This window comes from Pseudopodoces humilis, chromosome 8, assembly GCF_049639895.1.
Source record: "Pseudopodoces humilis isolate 2021_Gansu_Grassland_sample_001 chromosome 8, ASM4963989v1, whole genome shotgun sequence".
Taxonomy (NCBI): Eukaryota; Metazoa; Chordata; class Aves; order Passeriformes; family Paridae; genus Pseudopodoces; species Pseudopodoces humilis.
The window spans coordinates 38,006,967-38,029,792 of NC_142207.1; the positions used below are offsets into that span (position 1 = coordinate 38,006,967).

General features: G+C 53.1%; 1 protein-coding gene and 7 non-coding genes across 8 annotated transcripts; 3 read left to right on the forward strand and 5 right to left on the reverse strand.

The window, feature by feature from the left end:
- Positions 1-257: 257 nt before the first annotated feature.
- On the reverse strand, positions 258-15,916 carry FTCD (formimidoyltransferase cyclodeaminase). Its single transcript, XM_088058863.1, has 17 exons — positions 15,743-15,916; positions 14,803-14,986; positions 14,322-14,450; positions 14,126-14,214; positions 13,738-13,917; positions 13,512-13,649; positions 13,101-13,232; positions 12,382-12,443; positions 11,576-11,705; positions 11,304-11,465; positions 10,878-10,921; positions 10,659-10,797; positions 10,285-10,380; positions 8,961-10,122; positions 8,507-8,542; positions 7,967-8,292; positions 258-552 (listed from the first exon to the last, which is right to left on the reverse strand). Exons 1-14 carry the CDS (start codon positions 15,794-15,796, stop codon positions 10,036-10,038), a joined length of 1,626 nt encoding a protein of 541 aa, XP_087914989.1. The 5' UTR covers positions 15,797-15,916; the 3' UTR covers positions 258-552; positions 7,967-8,292; positions 8,507-8,542; positions 8,961-10,035.
- A 302-nt stretch (positions 15,917-16,218) lies between these two features.
- Positions 16,219-16,300, reverse strand: TRNAS-CGA (transfer RNA serine (anticodon CGA)). Its single transcript has one exon. It is a non-coding gene; the product is annotated as a tRNA-Ser (tRNA).
- An 855-nt stretch (positions 16,301-17,155) lies between these two features.
- TRNAP-CGG (transfer RNA proline (anticodon CGG)) lies at positions 17,156-17,227 on the reverse strand. Its single transcript has one exon. It is a non-coding gene; the product is annotated as a tRNA-Pro (tRNA).
- Positions 17,228-18,328: 1,101 nt separating this feature from the next.
- On the forward strand, positions 18,329-18,400 carry TRNAA-CGC (transfer RNA alanine (anticodon CGC)). Its single transcript has one exon. It is a non-coding gene; the product is annotated as a tRNA-Ala (tRNA).
- Positions 18,401-18,888: 488 nt separating this feature from the next.
- TRNAS-UGA (transfer RNA serine (anticodon UGA)) lies at positions 18,889-18,971 on the reverse strand. Its single transcript has one exon. It is a non-coding gene; the product is annotated as a tRNA-Ser (tRNA).
- A 1,865-nt stretch (positions 18,972-20,836) lies between these two features.
- Positions 20,837-20,908, forward strand: TRNAP-AGG (transfer RNA proline (anticodon AGG)). Its single transcript has one exon. It is a non-coding gene; the product is annotated as a tRNA-Pro (tRNA).
- Positions 20,909-21,256: 348 nt separating this feature from the next.
- On the forward strand, positions 21,257-21,328 carry TRNAA-UGC (transfer RNA alanine (anticodon UGC)). Its single transcript has one exon. It is a non-coding gene; the product is annotated as a tRNA-Ala (tRNA).
- Positions 21,329-21,608: 280 nt separating this feature from the next.
- Positions 21,609-21,680, reverse strand: TRNAP-AGG (transfer RNA proline (anticodon AGG)). Its single transcript has one exon. It is a non-coding gene; the product is annotated as a tRNA-Pro (tRNA).
- Between the last annotated feature and the right edge of the window lie 1,146 nt (positions 21,681-22,826).

A 22,826-nucleotide genomic window follows, 5' to 3' on the forward strand; every position in this document is an offset into this window, starting at 1 on the left:
TGCTCCAAGCACTTGTCTTGAACACTTACAGCTGTTCATGCCCCTCATCTGTTCATGGGAGAATTCCTCTGCCCATGGTGAGCTTTTTCCTATAAATTATTACCATGGTGTGGAGGACAGCAGCCCACATAATTACAGCATCCCCCAGCCACTCCCTCTGCTAACCTGGGAAAGCTCACACAAAATATAAGAAGTATTATGGGATCCATGTTAGCAGGCAGCATCATTGCCAAAGAAAAAACACACGGACACCAGTAGACTGGAAAACAGCATGTGATGACTTTCAACAGGCTCTCCCAAAGGATAGAGGGTAGAAATGTCCATTGACTCAGAGATTCCAGGTCCAAGGATTTACAAGCTACACACAAGAAAAATCACTCAGCAGGCAAAACATTGTTCCAAGGGAAAGGGGGAGGGAGTGGAGCGACATGCAGGGGGTTCCCACAAAGAGTTTGGCCTCATGTTTTGCTGATCACTGCGGAGTAGGTGGGACATACCAGACATTCAGTCAGAGTCAGAGCTGCTGCTTGAGCTGCGTAAGCCACCACAGGGCTGGGGAAGAGAAAACAACTTTAGAACAGCAGGGAAATGAGCCTCTGTCACAGCATTCCTGAGAGGGGTTAGTGACTCTGTGGTGGCTGCCCCATATTGTGGGAGGGCTGGAGGTTTTTTATGATTTTTTTACAAGGCTCTTACGGTCAATAAAGGAAATTCCAGGAAGGACTTGTTCTCTGCCAGCAAGGATCAAAGTCACAGCAGACCACTTCCAGAGCTGTTTCCCAGTGAGAGGAGCTGCTGATGTGATTTGTTTGGGAAATGCTCCCACCTCCAATGTTGAAAATGGGGCCTTGTTTAGCAGTTCCTCATTCTGACCTGCACAAGATGTTGCCCAAACCTGGAATGGTATTTTCTGCAGAACCTACTCCAAGCACAGGGAAATTTTTCTCCTTTTTTGTTTTTTCGTGAGGTTTTTTTTTTTTTTTAAGGGGGAACCAAACAGCTCCTCTGCTGCAAGACACTGAGTGAATGTCCATTATGGAGGCATGTCCTGGGGTGACTTTATGATACTGGTATCCCCAATCATCTGGTTTATGTTATATATTAAGTTCTGCACCTTTAAGACTGGCTTTGAGAGCAAGAGAGGGGGAAGAAGAAGCGCGCAGTTTGTGTTAAGGAAAAACATCACTCCCACACATCCCGCTCCTGGACTGTGGTGTCTGCAGCACGGACAGACAGCGGGACAGAGCTTCTCTCTGGCTTTTAGTTAGTTCTAGCTAGCTGAGGCAGAGGAGTTCCCTGGACCTTTGTTTGTTTTTTTCCCAATTTTCTTGGATCTGTGCAAGCCTGCTCTGGACTGAACACCCAGCTAAACCCCGGGAGCTCACGCCTGTGGCCCACCAGCGCCTGGGCCTCGGCACTTTCCAGCGACGGAGGGACTGATAAGAACCTGAGCGAGCCGAGCTACACCACATGAAAAGGACTTTTTTTTCCTCCTAGATTTGCCATCCCATCGAACAGCAAGAGGTTTTATTATTTAATATTACTCAATTTCTGTTAAATAAACAGCGTTTTCCACTTCTCTCTAAGGAATTTTTTCTTTTCCCGGACCAGTTAGTGGGGAGGGGCATTTCCCTGGGGAAATCCCCATTTGGAGTTTTCCTTCCTAATTTGCCCTAAACTAAGACAAATACAGTTTTTTTGGCGCCTGAACAGGGGCAAGAGAAAGTGGAAAAACCTGTACTGAGTGTTGGTTGTATTTATTCTGTATTGGGATAAAGCAGTCAGTAGCCATGTTGTTTGGATACATAATGTCTCTCGGGGTGGTGGCCTTCATGTGGACCTGGTCCCTAAAAGTTTTTGAGGTTTTAATACCTGTCTTTGCCCTCTTTCACAGTAGAGGGGCACGGATTAGAATGGTTATTGTGCTGGGCTCGGTGATAATGATTTATAGGAAGTTTATAGAACTACTGAAGTTTCTGTCAGGTATGTTTGGTTTATGGTTTCTTCGCCCAACCCTGCCTCCCAGTCCCAGTAGCACATTTTGGGAGTTTATTGGTAATTGCACCCAGTTTGTTAGAGGAAGACCAGGGGATGAGGCTTTTCAGCCTTTTCTTTCCTTCTTCTCCTTTGAATCTGTTATGTCCCTCTTTGAGAATATCCAGTTTCCCCTGAGTGTTAAGGATACCACATTTCTGGTCACTTTCCTGGTAGTTCAGCTGTTGAGCTTCCTCTATATGGTCTGCAACTTCTCTAGAATGAGGGCTGAGATATCCAGAGGAGCCAACGAGACCCCTGCCCCAGAAGTAGACTCAGGTGTGGGAAATCCTGAGTGGTGTAGAGAATGGGAGAGAATTGGCCGAACTCTGAAAGAATTTTCTGATCCCCCAGCCTGGGAATTTTCACGTGAACAAATTCAGAACCCAGATGAAGTAGGGAAATATCTGGAAGAGAATTGCTGTGATGATTCTAAGAAGAAAAATATCATTGCAATAAGCTGGGCCCTAGCGTATGCTTATCGCACGCTGCTAGATACTGTAGGGCAGGCAGATAAATCAGCAGCTACCCCAGTCACTCAGGCTGCAGCCAAGCCAGCAGCCAAACCAGACAGTGAGCCTAAGCCAGTGTCTGTTGCTCCTGCCACGAGAGGCATGAAATTCAAAACCAAAACCGATCGGCCAGTAGATGATGATAATGGTGATGCGGGGGAAGGACCCTCAAGACCAGCAACTGATCAAAAATCAGAAGGCACTGGTGAACCTTTCTCCCTGAAAGACCTTCGTGGCCTGAGAAAAGATTACACTCGACAACCTGATGAATCTATAATTAGTTGGTTAGTCCGTCTGTGAGATGCTGCAGGTGAGGCTACAGTTCTGGATGGCACTGAAGCGAGGCATCTGGGGTCCCTGTCACACGATCCGGTTATTGACCAGGAGATGATGAGGGGGGCTGACCCTTATAGTCTCTGGGAACGGGTCCTAAGAAGTGTGGCACAAAGATATCTGTGTGCAGATGATCGCTATATACAGCAAACTCGTTGGAAAACCATAGAACAAGGGATTCAGTGCTTGAGAGAAATGGCAATAGTAGAGATTGTCTTTGTAGGTGACTTAGGTACTAGAAATCCAGACTTGGTGCCATGTACATCTGTGATGTGGCGAAAACTTGTTCGACTTGAGCCACAAGAATACGCTTCTGCTTTAGCAACAATGAAGCGAGATGACCGGGAAGAGACCGTGCTGGATATGGCGAAGAAGCTTCGAGCATATGCAGATACCGTGCATAGCCCCATGCAGGCAACAATTGCAACTGTGAGAACAGATATGCAAAACTTCCAAAACAAAATAGAGGAGAATCTCAAGAAACTCAGGGAGGACCTTCTTCCAGTCTCGGCAGTACAGACCAGGAGCCCTGGTACTCAACGCAGAAGTTCCCCAGATAGAGAGAAAAAGCTACGAGCTGAGCTGTGGTTTTTCCTACGTGACTGTGGAGAAAACATGAAAAGATGGGATGGAAAATCTACTGCTGCTCTGGCAAAACGGGTGCATGAATTGGAAGACAGCAAGACTCAGGGGGGATACTCTACCAAAAAAAAAGCCGCTCCAGTAGCCTGTAGTCAAACTGACAAGTATGATGATGACATGTCTGACTCCCTTGAAGGAACCTCCAAGACATATACCCAAGGAAAGAAGGATAACCAAGCTTAGAGGGGCCCTGCCTCTAGCCAGGTAGAGGCTAGGGAAAACCGTGTCTTTTGGACTGTGTGGATTCGTTGGCCTGGCACATCAGAACCACGAAAATATGAGGCCTTGGTTGACACTGGTGCACAGTGCACCCTAATCCCATCAAGATATGTAGGGGCAGAATCTGTTTCTATTGCTGGCGTGACAGGGGGATCACAGGACTTTACTTTAGTGGAAGCTGATGTGAGCCTGACTGGAAATGAGTGGAAGAAACACCCTATTGTGACAGGCCCAGAGGCCCCATGCATTTTGGGCATAGACTACGTCTGAAGTGGGTATTTTAAGGACCCAAAGGAGCTTAGGTGAGCATTTGGGATAGCAGCTGTAGAGACAGAGGGCATCAAGCAATTGAACACTTTGCCTGGACTGTCAGAGAACCCATCTGCAGTAGGACTCCTAAAAGTGGAAGAACAGCGAGTACCAATTGCCACCTCAACAGTGCACCGCCGACAATATAGAACAAATCGAGATGCTGTGATTCCCGTCCACAAGATGATCCGAGAGCTGGAGAGCCAAGGGTTGGTCAGCAAAACCCACTCACCCTTCAACGGCCCCATCTGGCCTGTGCATAAATCTGAAGGAGAATGGAGATTGACTGTGGACTATCGTGCATTGAATGAAGTGACTCCACCGCTGGGCGCTGCCGTGCCGGACATGCTGGAGCTCCAGTACGAGCTGGAGTCCAAAGCAGCAAAGTGGTATGCCACTATTGACATTGCCAATGCATTTTTCTCCATTCCCCTGGCAGCAGAACGCAGGCCTCAGTTTGCCTTCACATGGAGGGGAGTGCAGTACACCTGGAACCGACTGCCCCAGGGGTAGAAGCACAGCTCCACCATCTGCCATGGACTGATCCAGGCTGCCCTGGAAAAGGGTGAGGCTCCAGAACATCTGCAGTACATTGATGACATCATTGTTTGGGGAAAGACGGCTAAAGAGGTCTTTGAAAAAAGAGAGAAAATCATCCAGGTTCTCCTGAAAGCCGGTTTTGCCATCAAGAAGAGCAAAGTTAAGGGACCAGCTCGTGATATTCAGTTCCTGGGGGTAAAGTGGCAAGATGGACGGCGTCAGATTCCTACTGATGTCATCAACAAGATCACAGCAATGTCTCCACCAGCCAACAAGAAGGAAACGCAAGCTTTCCTTGGTGCCATAGGTTTTTGGAGGATGCACATTCCTGAGTACAGCCAGATTGTGAGCCCTCTTTACCTGATCACCCGCAAAAAGAACACTTTCCAGTGGGGCCCTGAACAACAACAAGCCTTTGCTCAGATCAAACAGGAGATCGCCCATGCAGTAGCCCTTGGCCCAGTCAAAACAGGACCAGACGTGAAGAACATGCTCTACTCTGCAGCCGGGAGCCACGGTCTGTCCTGGAGCCTTTGGCAGAAAGTGCCTGGAGAGACTCGAGGCCGACCACTGGGATTCTGGAGCCGAAGCTACAGAGGGTCCGAAGCCAACTACACTCCCACAGAGAAGGAAATCTTAGCTGCCTATGAAGGAGTTCAAGCCGCCTCAGAAGTGATTGGCACAGAAGCACAACTCCTCCTGGCACCCCGACTGCCAGTGCTGGGGTGGATGTTCAAAGCAAAGGTTCCCTCTACCCACCACGCCACCAACGCTACATGGAGCAAGTGGATTGCCCTCATCACGCAGCGCGCCCGTATTGGAAACCCAAATCACCCTAGGATTTTGGAGATAATTACAAACTGGCCGGAAAGTGAAAACTTTGGTCTCATTGATGAAGAGGAGCAAGAACAAGTGACACGAGCTGAAGAAGCTCCACCGTACAACCAACTGCCGGCAGAAGAAACACGCTATGCTCTGTTTACTGATGGTTCCTGTCGTGTTGTAGAGATGATCCGGAAGTGGAAAGCAGCTGTATGGAGCCCCACACGACAGGTCGCAGAGGCCACTGAAGGAGAAGGTGGATCAAGCCAACTTGCTGAACTCAAAGCTGTTCAACTGGCCCTGGACATTGCTGAAAAAGAGAAGTGGCCAAAACTCTACCTCTACACTGATTCATGGATGGTAGCCAATGCTCTGTGGGGATGGTTGGAAAGGTGGAAAAGAGCCGACTGGCAACGCAGAGGAAAGCCAATCTGGGCTGCTGATGAGTGGAAAGACATCGCCACCAGGGTAGAGAAACTGTCTGTGAGGGTCCGTCATATAGATGTCCATGTCCCCAAGAGTAGGGCTAATGAAGAGCACCGAAACAATGAGCAGGTGGATCAGGCTGCAAAGATAGAGATGTCAAAAATAGACTTAGATTGGCAACACAAGGGAGAGTTGTTCCTAGCTCGATGGGCCCATAATGCCTCAGGTCATCAGGGTAGAGATGCCACCTATAAGTGGGCATGAGATCGAGGGGTGGATCTAACCATGGACAGTATTTCCCAGGTTATCCATGATTGTGAGACATGTGCCACGATCAAGCAGGCCAAGCAGTTGAAGCCGCTATGGTACGGTGAGCGGTGGTCCAAATATAGGTATAGGGAAGCCTGGCAGATTGACTACATCACACTGCCCCAAACCCGCCAAGGCAAGCGCTACGTGCTCACAATGGTAGAAGCCATCACAGGATGGTTGGAAACCTACCCTGTGCCTCATGCTACAGCTCGTAACACCATCCTAAGACTTGAAAAGCAGGTCCTTTGGAGGCATGGCACCCCTGAGAGGATTGAGTCAGACAATGGGACTCATTTCAAGAATAACCTTATAAACAGCTGGGCTAGTGAACATGGCATTGAGTGGGTGTACCATATCCCCTACCATGCACCTGCTGCGAGAAAAGTAGAGAGGTACAATGAACTGTTAAAGACTACCTTGAAAGCGTTAGGTGAGGGATCTTTCAAAAATTGGGAGCAGCATCTAGCAAAGGCCACCTGGATAGTTAACACCTGAGGTTCCACCAATCGAGCAGGCCCAGCCCAATCCGAGCCCCTGCATATAGTAGACGGAGACAAAGTCCCAGCAGTACATCTCAGAGGTTTGTTAGGAAAGACAGTTTGGATCAATTCTACTTCAAGTACAGACAAACCCATTCGTAGTTGTTTTTGCTCAAGGACTGGGTTGCACATGGTAGATAATGCGGAAAGATAGAACAACACAATGTGTACCTCAGAGAGATCTGATGGTTGAGTGAAAATCATGAATAAATGCCCTTGTCTGTATATAATGTATGTGTTGTAGGGTTAAAATATATATATTAATTTTGATAATAAGTTGACGATATGGGGATAAGGGGTGGAATGTCCTGGGGTGACTTTATGATACTGGTATCCCCAATCGTCTGGTTTATGTTATATATTAAGTTCTGCACCTTTAAGACTGGCTTTGAGAGCAAGAGAGGGGGAAGAAGAAGCGCGCAGTTTGTGTTAAGGAAAAACATCACTCCCACACATCCCGCTCCTGGACTGTGGTGTCTGCAGCACGGACAGACAGCGGGACAGAGCTTCTCTCTGGCTTTTAGTTAGTTTTAGCTAGCTGAGGCAGAGGAGTTCCCTGGACCTTTGTTTGTTTTTTTCCCAATTTTCTTGGATCTGTGCAAGCCTGCTCTGGACTGAACACCCAGCCAAACCCCGGGAGCTCACGCCTGTGGCCCACCGGGGCCTGGGCCTCGGCACTTTCCAGCGCCGGAGGGACTGATAAGAACCTGAGCGAGCCGAGCTACACCACATGAAAAGGACTTTTTTTTCCTCCTAGACTTGCCATCCCATCGAACAGCAAGAGGTTTTATTATTTAATATTACTCAATTTCTGTTAAATAAACAGCTTTTTCCACTTCTCTCTAAGGAATTTTTTCTTTTCCCGGACCAGTTAGTGGGGAGGGGCATTTCCCTGGGGAAATCCCCATTTGGAGTTTTCCTTCCTAATTTGCCCTAAACTAAGACAAGGCATGAACTTGCTCTCAGGTGAGCAGGACAAAGTCCTGGGATTTAATACACTACATGATGCACCTAGAGCCATGTCACCACTTAAAATGGCTTCAAGGAATTTAGTGGATTGCTTTTCAAATTACTCACTTAATGTGACTCATTCTTGCCTATTTATTAATCTTACAAGTTTCCACGTCTAAAAAAAGCCACTGAAGTTTGGGCACTTTGCTCCAGCCACTACAGGAGAGGAGAATCCCAGCTGCTCAGGGCAAATGTTATGGTTATGGACAAGGGGTCCAAAGGACCACAGCAGAATTAGGGAAGGGTTCACTGCTGTCCCACTCTTACCTTGCCTTCATGGTGCTTTCAGTGTTTTTTATGGTGCTCCTGGTGCCCATGGAGATGATGCCCCGATGGGGGGTGCCCATGGGGGTGCTGGCCAGGAGGAGCAGGGCCCGGGGGGCAGACTGCCAGGTTCTCGCCAGGACCACGGTATCCTGGAGGGGCAGCAGGGCAAACTGCAACACCAGGAGGGTAGGGACTTCTGTCAGGACCACGGTATCCTGGAGGGGCAGCAGGGCAAACTGCAACACCAGGAGGGTAGGGACTTCTGTCAGGACCACGGTATCCTGGAGGGGCGGGTGGGCACACTGCAAGGTATGCTTTTGGTGGGCCTAGAAAGAAGGGGGACTGTTAGTGGGCAGAGACAGACAGTGCAGGGAACTGGTGTACCCATCCCGGTCTACCTCTTCCTCACAATGGACACCCCACACCCCTTTGGGATGCAGGTAAATCCCCCAGGTGTCTGTGGCTATGGCACAGAGCTCCCCTCTAAGCCTTGATGGCTGTATGGTACCTGCAGCCCTGCCTGGCCGCACGGCCCCTCACCTTGGTTGTGGTCACACATCCTCAGCGGTCTCCAAGCTGAAAGGGAAGGACAGGCACCATCAGTCACCTCCTGCCATGGGACATTGGCCAGCCAGCAGCTGGGACCTGTCTCCTCTGTCCCACATGTCTGCCTCCAGCTCAGGGACTACACTTGCTTTCCCAGCAGTGCCGTCCCCCCACAGACTCCGACTGCTGTCCTGTCCCTTTGGTGACAGCGCCAACCCCCAGAATGACTGTCCCCTGCTCCATGCACACCTAAAGCCCAGGCATGCGGTTTCCATCGTTAATAGAAATATACCCACACTGGCCCAGCCTGGGTGCCAGGCTCGTATCCTCATGGGCCACAAGGGACTGGGGACACGTGCCTGGGTGCAGTGCCAGACATGGGGACAGTGCACCCTGACCCATGCTCCCGCTGCCCCCGTGATCCTCCGCTGCCCTGCATTCACCAAACCTGCAGAAAAGTTCCCAGAAGAGGCAATGCCGGCAGCACTCGGGATCCCCGTCCTTGGCACGGCACTCCCGGCTGTCGAGCACCTATTAAATAGCGGGGCCCTGCCCCGGTGAGCCGGGGTGCGGTGGGGAGGGGTGACACCGGAGTGGTGGCACCGCACCGTCACCATGGACACGCGGGAAACGTCAACACGCCGCTCCCAGCCGGCACAAAGGTCCCACAGGGATAATAAACACAGGCGATGGAGGGCGGAGATTCCAGCTCCCGGAGTCATGGGATGGATGGAGTGAGTCAGCTGACCCCACCATGAACCCCGGCTCGGTGCTCCGAGCTCAGGCACAATGCCCAGGAACAGGGGTGACTTTCCCATAGCACGGGGCTATGGGACAGCGAGGTGCGGGGCCAGACACTGCTCAGCGTGCTGCCGCGGTGTGCGGGTGGAGGACACAGTATCTGGCTGTCACACACGGTCAACAGGGACAGGAGGCAGGGCTGGATGCCCGGATTTTCAGGTTTTCTTCTTGGAAGATCTATGAGAAGGGTGCAGGGTTTCTCCCATCTCAACCCGCCCCATCTCCCTGCTAACGCCCCTGATGGTGCCTCATGTTTGGCAATGCTCCCTTCCCAGGCAATTCAACAGGCTGGAATTGTCACATGCAGCCTGAAAGACACCTGGCAGAAAGGGACTGTGCCAGGTCTTGCCCCAGATCTCGGGTGGGAGGGTATTTCGTGGGGGTTTCTGGACACAGGGACTGTGCAGGGTCAGGAGGTGCTCATGCACAGGGATCTTGTAGCAGGCAATGCTACAAGGATCCTGCCATCCCTTCCTGGGATCACTGTGGTCCCAGGCACTGCCAACCCAGTCGTCTACTTCTGCCCCAGGGATGGGAGGATGGAGCCCAGAGTCCAAGCCCCTGACAGCAAAAAAATCCCCCATGTCCAGGGAAAGGCCAGGGGATATGATGCTGCATGTGCCTGAGCAGAGCAGCTCTCCAGAGGTGGATACCAACAGAACCTAGGCAGCAACAATAGTATTTCCGAGCTGTATTTGCCCCAGAACATTCCCGAGCCCTTCTCAGACCACCCGCTTGTCCAGCAGTGCCAGCACGACCGCCAAGCCTTGCTTTGCCTCTTCCAGCAGCTCAGAGACCTTCTGTAACATCTGTGTGGGGACAAGATGCATCATTTGGCACTCGGCAGGCCAGGAGAGCCATCCACCGAGCACCCCATGTGTCCTGCCAGCGGCAAAGGGGCACCAGCAGCCCTGTGGCGTCACTGCCATCTCCGCCCCCCTCAGCCACACCGCCTGTGCGGCCCGGCTCACCACACGCTTGAACTCCTCATCCTCAATGTCCCTGAGGTTGATCATGACATTGCAGTAAGCTCCGAACACTGCCGCTTCCAGCATTTTGGCTCCCACCTGGAGAAAGTCGGGCTTGTGAGAAGCTCTCCTGGTGACCCAGCTCCACCATACAGCGCTGAAGCAGGTCAGACCCTTACGCTGCAGGACTCCCACCCTGCACCACCCAGCAGCATGCAGTGTTTTCCAATCTCTTGGTATTCTCAGGAAATGGCTGCCAAAGAATTACTGGGTGGAAACCACTGGCCAGTTTTGGAAGCACAGCCGGAGGAATGCATCTTGGAGGTCAAGACATGAGGGAACACCTTGCAGGGCAAGTGTGTCAGCTGGGGCCATACCTGGATGTCAGATTTGCAGGCCAGGTTGCAGTGTCGTGCCAGCTCCTTCAGAGCAGGCCAGAGCCCGCTCACTTTCTCTGCCAGGCCATAGGGCACTCCCACGGCCGACTTCAGCCCCTGCTGCATGGCACTTCTGCGCCTGAGAGGGGGGACAGCCCTGGGGTGAGTGCTGAGTGGCTGTGCCTCCGCAGCGAGCCAGTCCCCACCAGCCCAGCTAACCTCTCCCGCTCCTCAGGGGTGTTCTTGGGCAGCTTCATGGCTTCCTGTAGGCAAAAAAAGCAGGTTTGCTGCTGTCATCCAGATCGTGCCTCGCATCAGGGGTCAGGGCAGACCCCATAGCTCCTGTGCCCTTGCAAATCTCCCTTATGTGACGACAGTCCCTTCCCCTGGCCCTGGCTTTAGCGTCCCTGGAAGTGTTCAAAAAGGAAGCAGATGTGGCACTTTGTCATATGCTTTAGTGGGTATGGGTGTACTCAGTAGAAAGTTGGACTTGATAATCTTGGAGGTCTTTTCCAACCTTAATGATTCTATGATTCTAAGGTCAGACCCCTGCTCCTAAGGAATCCAGAGCACATCAATCCTAGCCCTCCTCCCAGCTGGAAAGCCCCCCTGTTTCCCTGCAGGATGCCTCTGGTGGGACCTCACCATGTAGCTGCTGAAGGCACGGGAGTCAGCATCCACCATAGCCACCAGCTCTTCCATGGCCTGGTGGAAAGGAGGGATCAGCTTCCTCATGATGGGGTCCAGGTCCTCAAACTGCCGCTTCCCATAGCTCATCAGTCCCACCATGCTGCCCAGTGCTGCTCCCTGCCAGGGTAAATCCTCCAGTAAGACACAGTGCCCACTGCTACCACCATGCCAGCTCCTCTTGGCACACCCAGGGCCCCTAGGCATCTGTCTCGGTGTGCGGCACATACCAGGGCTCCCGCAGCTGCAGACACAGAGCCTCCTCCTGGCGCTGCTGACCTCGCTCCAACTGCTTGCACAAAGGCACCCAGTGGCTTGGCAACCAGCCCCCTGTCCACCTCTCCTGCCTCCACCAAGTACCTGCAGCACAAGTGGTTTAATCCCCTCCAGGTGCAGAGACATCACCACCACCCAGACCCTTCTCACCCAGCACTGTTCTCTCCAGCACTGACCCCATGAATGAGTAGGGGACTAACCCAAAAAATGCAGCCTGAGGGTCAGGGTAAGGACTGGGAACCCCACGGTGACTGCTGAGGAGCACAGGTGGTGTGGGGGTTGCCCTGAATAAGGTGGGTTGAGCTGATGCAAACAGCATTTTGTGGGACAGAAACACCCCTGTAGCCATGGCCCAGGAGGGTGACAAGGACTTCACCTCATGGGTGGATTTCCCTTCCTTTCCCCCCACAGACTCATGTTTCACACCGGGTGCTGCAGCATGAAGCAGAGGGAGTGAAATTTTGCATGGGGATAGGGTAAGGAATTTAACCTTCAAATCTGGCCACGAAACCTGCTCCCACTGACTGCTGAAGCAACCTGAAGTTCCCCCACTCCATGTTCACATACATCAGCATTTGGGAGCAGGGAACCACCCTGCTCCTGCACAACACCCAACAGAGATGTCCCCAGGCTGTGAAGAGGAGCTGGGAGCAGCCTCCACTCCCAAAACAAGCTGAGTGCAGGATGCAGGCAGCAGGATCCCCCCCCCCATCCAGGCAGGAACAGGCACCATGACAAGAAGTAGGATGTGGGTCCCTACTCGATGATGCGCTCCCGGGGGCGGAATGGAGACAGGGAGTCCAGGCCCAGCCGATTGACAACCTGCAAGGAGCAGCGCTGCTGTGTCAGCCCTGTCACATAAGTCCTGCTGCATCCTCATTCCCCACTGCTAATTAACCATGGGTGAGTCAGAGCTTTGACTGGGCCACCACCCAGGGAGAGGACAGCTGGCACCACCAGCCCATCCCCTCCCAGACTCGGGGGCAATGTGCAGTCACCTCCAAATGACTGGGAACTGTACAGATAAATCATTAGCTTGCTCTTATCTAGCACGTTCCCCACAGGCTGGAAAAGTCCCTCCCTCCTGCAGTGGAACAGCAGGGCCTGTCTCCTCCTTTCCAGCTTACTCCCCATCCTAGGACAGCCTCACATAATGCCACACATTGTCCCTGAGATCTGGGGACACCTCTTCCCTCCTGGCTTCCATGCAGGCAAGACAAGTGGCTGCTACACACTCAGTCCTCATGGGTTGTGGTTCCTGCTCCCTGTGCATCTCAGCGTGGTCAGAACAATAAAGCAATTTGTCCCACTCACTGTCCCCCCACCCCCCACAAAATCCACCCTGGAGACAAGTGTCGTGCCTGGGGCCTGAGTAGTCCCAAATCTCTGCTCAGTGCTACTTTGGGAGGCTGGTGAGGGGTGGGATGTGACTCTCTCATGATCCCACCCTTGTGCTGGTAACAGGAGAAGCCACATTACCAGCCTGATCTTCTGTTCCTCCTCCAGGATGAAGAGTTTTTCCTTCTTGATGTAAAACTCAGCTGCATCCATCATGGCCTTCTTGGGAATGAGCCCCACCAGCTGAGACCCCACCACTGGGAGATTCAGTTCCTGCAAAGGACATCAGAAATGTGATTTTCCTCAGAGCCCTGCTGCCACTACTACTGGTGGTCCTATTCCCTTCCCAAGACATGGGAAGCTCACAGAAAAGCTTTCAACAGAGGAGCTGGGTTGCAAGTTGCTGAGTTTCTGGGGGTTTTGTGCCATTTCTCACTTTGGCTGAGCTAAGCATGAGAGAAAACAGAGCCTGACCTGAGGGTAGGTCATAGAGCTTGCTGGGAGACATCCTCTGGGAAGCCCCCTTGGGAACAAGCACCCCAGGCCCCCCACCTGTGCATCTCGGCAGATCTCCTCATAGACGGTGTGGAGTGGTGTGGTCTCAAAGTCCAGCAGGTTTGTCGAAACCTGGGCCATGTTCTCCTCTTCCAAATACCAGCCAATGCCCTGCACCTTCTTCAAGCGCCCGGGCTGCCAACAACTGCCACATTCAGGGCACAGCCCAGGAGGTGTGGGGACAGGCAGGTGTGCTCCTGGTGTGCCCACGCTCCTGGGGTACCTGGTTGGGCCCGCGGCCCTGCTCGCGGATGTTGAGGGCAATGCGGTGAGCCAGTTCCTTGGTGCACAGCAGGTTGATGTTGTATGCAATAAGGAAGGTCCGGGCACCTGTCACTGTGGCCCCCCACCGGGGGACAAAAGCTGGGGGCCCAAAATCAGGAGCCCACTCTGGTTTTGCAAGCTGGGGAGGAGGGAGGACACCGTGTGGGCTGGCACCACCCAGGAGGACATGCCACCTTCCCATCTCCCTCCCCAGCTGGAATCTGCCATGACCACTTGTGTCACCAGCTCCTCTTGGTGCAAAAGGACTACACCAGGGCCCAGCATACTCCCTGAAGCCAGGGAAGTACAGATCAGGTCTGTCCAGCCTGTGCCTCCACCAGACTCACTTTCTCAGGGAGCGCCTCGTACTCTCCAGCACGGATGGAGGGCAGGGCTTTCCTTCTCTCGTCCCGTGCCGCTGCTCCATACAGGTAAACTGCAAGACACAGCCGGGGGTGAACACCAGCAGGCAGGGGACTTTCTCCAACAGTTGGAATCATGCAGGGAGGGATGGAATGTGGAGAGGTTCCTGACCCCACTCACCAGGCACACCCAGCTCTGCTGCCAAGCGCTGCCCGAAGATGTGGGCACAGGTGACACACTCCTCCATGCTGACGTTCCTCACTGGCACAAAGGGGCAGACGTCCAAGGCCCCCATCCGAGGGTGCTCACCTGGTGGTGGGGCAGATACAGGAATGGGAAGTGGGAAGAACAAGCAGATAAGGAGGGAGAACAACCCTTTCCCACACTCTTACAGATTGGACACCATTGCTGTGAGAAACCATAGAATCACAGAATAATGCAGGTTTGAAGGGACACATCAGGAACATTGAGTCCAACCCCTGGCCCTGCACAGGGCAGCCCCAACAATCCCACCATGTGCCTGAGAGCACTGCCAACACTTCATAAACTTTGTCAGGCCTGGGGCTGGGACCACAGTCCCTGTTCCAGTGCCATGCTTGGTCCCAGCAGCACAGCAGCCCCCTCTGTGCCAGCCCAGCCCCTGGGCCTCTCCCAAGCTCACCTGAGTGTCGGCTCATGTCAATCAGCTGCCCAGCCACATGGGCCGCACTCAGTGCCCCTTCCACCACGGCCTCAGGGGACCCCACAAAGGTGTAGACAGTGCGGTTGGTGGAGGCGCCAGCATCCACATCCAGCAGCACACATCCTGGTGTCCGGGAGATGGCCTGTGCCACTGCATCGATTACCTGCCGGACAGCAGACGGGAGCAAGGGGGCTGAGATGGCTGCGGCTGCACAACAGCCATGGCTTTTCAAGAGAGGGGACATCTCAGCTCTACCCCTTCCCACTGGTGATGGGGTTGAGGATGGCCCTGTGATCAGTGGGGATGCAGCCCTGCACAAGCATCCCACTCCCACCCAGGGGGTTTGGAGCACTCCTGGCTCCCTAAACTTGCCATGGTTGGGGAGAGAGACCCGGCTACTGCTGCATGTCACAGAGCTCCACCACAAATTGCTGTTCCTGAGGATACATCCTCCACATGCCAGCTTCCCAACACATTTGGCTCTGCAAAGCCTCTTCCCTGGAGGAGGCTGTGTTTTTACAGCTGTGATGGGTTTGCTGAACTCTCCTGCCACTGGCAGAGCCAAAGTTCAGTTGAAAGCTGATGCCCAGGACAGACTCCATTAACCTGGACAGCATCTTTCGGCACAGCTGCAAGCAATATTTCTCTGCAGGGGTATCCCACACTAACTCCAGACCTGGTGCTAGAGCAACCTGCAGTCAAAGGTGGAGGAGGTCTGAGCCCCTGCTTCTCACCAAGGTGCTGTAAGGGAGCCAAGGCTACCTTTAGGCATTTTTGGCACTAGCCAGTTAGTGAAAAGTGCACAGCACTGCAAGGAGGCATGGCAGAGTCTAAGAGTGGGTACTGCCCTGCAGGGGGAAACCTAGCTGTCAGCACCCTGGTGTCACCCACCCATCAGCCCTTCTACATACTCCCTCACCTCTTTGTTATTCCCCTCTGAGAAGTTGGGGACGCATTCCACCAGCTTGGCCATGGTCCCAGGGTCTGCTTGCACCCCTCAGCTCCTGGCTCAGCTCTTCACACCTTGGGGGTTTCCTGCACTTTCCAGCCCCACTGTGGAGCAAAAGCCTCTCAGCAGCCAACCTGTTGCCTCTTTCCCAAGCTCGAGTTTCTAATTAACTGAATCGATCTGTGGCCAGGGGACAGAAAGAGGCTTGGATAAACACCACGGTACTGGCCCTGCTGTGCTTGGAAGAGCTCCAAGCACAAGGGCTCTGGGGGGCCAGATGGCAGGGCTCACCAGCACCAATTAATGAAGAAAAAAAATCTGCTGCAATCAGCAAAATGCTGTGATTACCACATGGGACAGCTAAGTCACTGCAACATGACCAGTATTCTTCGTGGGGGAAACAGCTCCTTGCAGGACCTTCACCATGGCTATCAGGTAAAACTCATCGCTGTGAGCAGGATTCGAACCTGCGCAGGGAATCCCTATTGGATTTCGAGTCCAACGCCTTCACCCCTCGGCCATCACAGCCCTGGGCCCCATGGCAGGGGGGACAAGACAGAACCGCATTTTGCTGGGAGGTGGGGAAGTGTCTGGGATGTGTCATGATCTGCAAGGTGAGATTTGTGATGTCGTTCTTTTATTCAGTCTTAGAGTACAAAAGATTATCAGCAAACCAAAGACTTAAACAGCAAAACACACTTTATTGAGTGCTCATCAGCACTAATACGGGATAGAGGGAAAAGAGGAGAAAGCAAAGCATAAGAGAAAGAGAGTAAGGGAATTATAGCTACCAATGTCTAAGTCCACTCAGCCATCCAATGATGCAGAGTGTTCTGTCCATTGGAGAGATCTCAAAGGAAGGGAAGTTTGGGGTATTATTTCATAGTCTTTTACAAAGCGAGTGGCACGGGGCCAAAAACAAAGGAGATTGATGATCATTGTGATGAATTCCATTGCGCAGGGGGCAGGTGTAGGGTAAAAAACAAACCACGTCTTGCAAGCCTTTGCTCACCAGCAGGAATGACGGCAATGTGTCATGTAAACCAATTGTGCAGGGTACAACGCACAAACCTTTGCTCACCAGCAAGAATGAGGACATGTGCAAACAATCACTTAGCAAACATCCACCTCAGCTAGGCCCAAATCCCCAAACCAAGTCCCTTGGTTTGTATTCAGGGTCGCAGTCTCTGTCCTTGAGACAGTTGTGAGACAGATGACAGCATCTGTCGGACCATCTCTTACAGGATGTCCCAAAAACCAAAAAACCCTAACCCTAACCCTAACCCTACCCTGCCCATCGCTGCTCTGCAGATACTGCTTCCCTCCTCTCCACCCCTGCCCTGACCCCACCAACATCCAAAGGCACGTGGGTGCCCAAAACAAGGGCTCGTCCGGGATTTGAACCCGGGACCTCTCGCACCCGAAGCGAGAATCATACCCCTAGACCAACGAGCCAGGTGCTCTAAGTAAACAGAAAACCCTTTTTTCACTTCGAGTATTCACAGACCTGCCTGGGGTGACATGGGACCTGTGGTAGCTCTGTCTGTCTCTGATGGATGAACACCGTTGAGAGCACTGACTGTAGGGATGTCACCTCGGCATATGTAGCAGGAATGGAGGAAACAACTCAAACAACGCTCCATTTCCCAAACTATTAGTGTTAAACAAAGAAAAAGGGGTCATGCTGCCTTTGGTGTTGAATACAGCTGAAACCAGCCTGACTCATCAATCCCAAATTTAAACATCCTGATGGTGAGATGAAGATATAGTAGATCTGGTAAAATACCAGATCTAGGTAAAGATAAGGGAACAAACAAGTAATGTTACTGATAACTTTACTAAAGCTGTTGAGCTGCTACAGCTGGTCTGGACTTATCTGACTCATAGTCCATCCTTTTATACCATAAAAGTCCCAAATTTGAATGGCAGGGTTTTCTGACAGATCCTTTCTTGAAGTGTATGTGTGGAGATTCCCCCCTGGAGTAGGGACATTCCTCAAGGTCTCTTCTTAACGCAGAACCAAAGAGATTTGCCCCCAGTTACTGGTCTGGGTGGGAAGTATCAACCTCTTCTTAATAATTTGTTTTGGTAGCTTTAATACATTTGCTTTAATATAATTGCTTCAATATTCCTTCACAATGCACTATATTGTAATAGTTGTTATAGCACCTATATTGTGTAGTAAATAATTCTGATTAAAATCTTTGTTGTCTAATCATAATAATAAATGATATATATTTGTATATCTGCTTTATTTTTAATCCTGCAGGATAAAGCTGTATAAAGCCTCTACTACACCTATACAATGGAGACAAACCGCTGACAAACTCTGGGGCTAAGGTTGGATCCAGCCACACACAGGCTCCTTTCTGAAAAGTTCAGAAAGCCAGGGGTTCTTCTCTGCATGTCATGATTCAGTGTGAGTTTCGAAACTTCATCTGAAGCTCCCACTCTGCCCAGCACAGCATGGCTGTGGGCTGCACCTGCCTGGTTTTAAAATGGGGCCATGAGGAACAGGGGGGTCAGCAGAGCCCCCAGGTGCTGGAGACTCAGGCAGGGGATGTAGCTCAGCGGGAGAGCGCTTGCTTCGCATGTAAGAGGCCCTGGGTTCAACCCCCAGCATCTCCAGCTTTTTTTCCCTCCTCAAACCTACCTTCTCCACGGGCCAGTGATGATAAACTTGCATCTACATCTGGAAGGGCTCCACAAAGATGAGGGATGCACCATGGCAGAGCCTCCCCCTGAGGCTGCAGTGATAGCATAACCCCCACTCAGCCATTCCCCACTGCCCTGACAGCTCCTTCCCAACCCAGAAGGGGACCAGCTCTGGCCATGGCTGAGCTGTGCCTGTGCTCACAGGCACTGGGCAACACCATGATGGGACCATCCCTGCCCAGGGGCCGCCCAGCTAGGGAGGCTGCCTATGCCTATCAGAGGCCATGCCTGGCCACAGGTACCAAAAAGGAGGGGTAATCCAGGAGTTGAGCCTAGAGTCCACAAGCCCACCAGTGCCCAGTCAGTGCAAGAGTACTGCCCTTTCTCTGTCCACTGGTCTCCAGGGATCAAAATCCTGAGGGAAGGGCACCCCACCCCTTCCAGCCGTGGGTAAAACCTGTCGCTGTGAGCAGGATTCGAACCTGCGCAGGGAAATCCCTATTGGATTTCAAGTCCAACGCCTTCACCCCTCGGCCATCACAGCCACTGGTGTCCCTCCCCAAGGTGGCGACAACTGGGGACATACCACTTTGCCTCAGGTTATGCCATCTCCCAGCCTGGTGTGGGGCTCTGCTCAGCCCCAGCACCCACACCTGGAGGGTTCAGAAAAGGGAACTTGAAGGGATATTTACTGATGGCTGGAAAAAATTCAGGTGCCTTGGTCACAAAGCAGGCAGCACTAGGAAGCATCCTCCAAGGATGCCCAAGGATACAGCAGCTCTTGGAGGGGCAAAAAGGACATGGAGATACTGGGAGCTGATCCCAGGGCCTCGTACATGCAAAGCAAGCGCTCTCCCGCTGAGCTACATTCCCCTGTGAAAGGCAGGGAGAGGGCCTCTGTGCTGGGTCCCCTCATCCCTGGAGCACACCTTGCCAGCCCTGGGGCTCCATCCTGCCCACTCAGCCAGGAAGGGGCACCCAGCCCTCTGTGCCAGAGCCTTGGTTATGCCACAGTCCCATGTACCAGCCAAAGAAGGCAGGTGCCAAAAAAGGTGAGCTCATCCTAGAGCTGAATCCATGACCTCTCACATTTTAAATGAGATTCATGTCCCAGATCCATGCCCCACAATTCTGGGAGTTGAGGAGGGTGGCTGATGCTGCCTTTTGCCCCTTAGCACAGGCTGGAACAAGGAAATCCATCTTGTGTTGCCCAGGAGGTGGGGCCAGCATTTGGAGGTGTCCATGGTGCATAACTTCCCTAGATCCAGCAGCCACAAGGGCAGGTGGACCATGAAGACAGGAGGGACCCTTGAGCACCACTCTGCCCTCACACAGGGGCATGTATCTCAGCAGGAGAGTGCTTGCTTTGCATGCAAGAGGCCCTGAGATTAACAACCCCCAGCATCTCCATGTCCTTTTGCCTCTCTAGACAACCCCCTGTTGCATGTGGGGCTGGCAGAGTCCCACAGACACCCCCAAAAAGTGCTGGTGCTGCCTGAGGGTGTGGCAGACCCAGGAGTTGGGGGGGGGGGAAACAGGGGGATGGGACACAGCAGTGGTGCACAGTGGGTGCCCACACCCCGTGCCAGCCCCCCCCAAAGCTGCCCCACTTATCCTGCCCAGCCCCAACCTGAAGAGACTGGAGGAGAACAACGGGAAGACCCCAGAGCGCTCTGTACCTCCACAGAAAAACAAGACAGGCTCTGACCAAAGGGACGATTCCTCTGGGAGTGAGACCCACGTCTCCTCATACCTGAAGGCAGAAACACACCCCAAACCTGGATTGTTTGGCATCTTGGCCCCACTCCCCTGGGCAGTGGTGTGTAGGTCCCACCTGCCCCATGGGTAAAAGGAAATAGCCCGGGGTGCCCAACTTCTCCCACTGCTCCCTGCCCTCTGGGATGGGAGGTTTTGCCCTGACCCCACAGTCAGTGGTCCATGCTCCCTACCCTAAGATGCTGCCTATTCCTTGACAGCAGAAGGGTAAGACACCGTGAACACCAAGGGGGGGGATGAACTCCCAGCTAGGCAGGTAAAACCCATGGCTATGAGCAGGATTCGAACCTTCAGGGAGAACCCCTATTGGATTTCCTATCGGATTTGGAGTCCAACACCTTCACCCCTCGGCCATCACAGGCGCGGTGCTGAGGGCGAAGGGGGAAGAGCCGTGCGGGCAGCGCCGCGCCGCGGCGGGCAGTGGAGCGGGGTGCGGGGCAATGTCCGGGGGTGCGGATGTCCGGGATGTCCGGGCCATGTTCGCAGCGCTGATGCCGCGGATGTCCCGGCGGGGCTGCGGGCGCAGGCCGTGCGCAGGGAGCGGCGCCGGGCCGGGGTCCCCGGGCAGCAGCGTCGGCGCAGCGTTTTGGCGGGCCCGGGCGAGGGCGGGGCGCGGGAGGGGTAGTGCACCCCGGCTCGTTGGTCTAGGGGTATGATTCTCGCTTAGGGTGCGAGAGGTCCCGGGTTCAAATCCCGGACGAGCCCTCTTTTTCCACACCCGCTGCTCACCACCGCCGCAACTCAAGCGCACCGCAAACATGCCCTCACATTCCCGCTCACCACCTCCGCCCCGGCCGGCACTGCAGCCGGCCGACACGGCCGCGGCCCATCTACACTCGGCCCCTTACATGGCCTCTGTGCCTGGAAAATAACCTCCCTGCTCTGCCCCACAAGTATTCCCCCTATTCCATCCCCCTCACCAGCCCAGTGACACCTAAGGGATCCTCAAGTGCTTGAACCCCTTTTCCCGAGTCTGAGCGGCAGGCGAACGCAGCACACACAGAGATTGTCCCGGAGCAAGGAGAACGCCAGCGCAGAGGTTGTGGCGGGGCGGGGGATGTAGCTCAGCGGGAGAGCGCTTGCTTTGCATGCAAGAGGCCCTGGGATCAACCCCCAGCATCTCCATGTCCTTTTGCCTCTCCACACCCCTCTCTGATGCATGCGGCGCAGCCAAACACCCCCCAGATCCCCCCCAGAAAATCTCGGGGACTGCCTGTGGATGTGGGATTGCCTCCTGGCACGCCAAAGCAGTCGGCGAGGAAATGCCCGCAGAGATTTCACTCCCTACCCAGGTGCTGCAGGGTGTGGAGATACCCGGTGTTCCTTCCCTGTGAGGCTGACAGGGTGACCGCTGGTGTTGGGGGGACCAGCCGGTTGGCAGGGAGGTACTGGGTATCCAAAAAGAGGGCTCGTCCGGCAGTTGAACCCGGGACCTCTCGCACCCTAAGCGAGAATCATACCCCTAGACCAACGAGCCGGGGTGCATCATTTGCCCTGTGTCTGCCCTCTGGCCCGAGACACCCAGGACACTTCCCCGCTGCCCAGCAAAATGCTGCTCCATGCACGCACTGCCACACGGGGCCCTGCCATGCACCCATACACCCCTTCACAGCCTGTGATAAATAGCATGAGTAAATTCGTGCTAAAGTTATAATCTTGTCTGACAAGTATCTTAGGATATTTCCAGGAAACCTTCCCTGACAATATTATAGTGATATGCAGCAAGGCCAACATGAATATTCGTCTGCAAGGGGCATATTTCCATGAAACCTCCATCCAATAAGATTGTAACAATATGCACTCATAAATATTCATCTGCAAGAGTGTATTTCCATGAAACCAAACAAAATTACAGCATATACACCCAAAACAGCATGAATATTTGTCTGCAAGAAGTGTATTCCAAAGGACCCCCAGAAAGCCTGAAAACATATAAAAAGCACCCTGGGACAATCGCAGTTTGTGAGGCATGGTGGAGAAGTGCTGCAGAAATCCTCCTCCCTGTCTCACCTGGTGCTGTTCACCCAGCACAGCGCCCAACTGATTTTTGCTTATGGTTTCTTTTTACGATTGTATTTTGATCATAGAATAAATTTCTTCTTTTATTAATCAAATTGGCTACTCATTTATAACACAGCCCTTCCACACCTCACACATGGCACCAACTCACACTTCCCACACTGCTCACTGCAATCCCCCCTTACCACAGCCCCGGCATCGCTGCACCCCATGCACGGACAGCAAAGACACCCCATGCACGGACAGCCCCTGGCACACAGACACGGCCATTTGCTGCCAATGACATCAAACATAGCTCGCAGGGGATCGCCTTTGCAGGATGCCCCATGGAGAAAGGTGGCACAAAAACCACTGGCCATTCCAACTGCTGCAAATAGCTGGTGAAGGGCATTTTATGAAGGGAAGAGGGGCTGGGAGTGAGACATGCTGGATCTGGAACCTCGTGGCCACAGCAAGAAGCACCTCCCCACTCCCAGAGTGTGAGAAGCTGCACAGAGTCCCAGCTGCCTAATTGGGCAGATCCAGATGATTCAACGAGGGCCTCACATGGCTCCTTGCACACTCTGCTCCCATCCAGTCACCACATAGTTGCCAGGGGAAACCT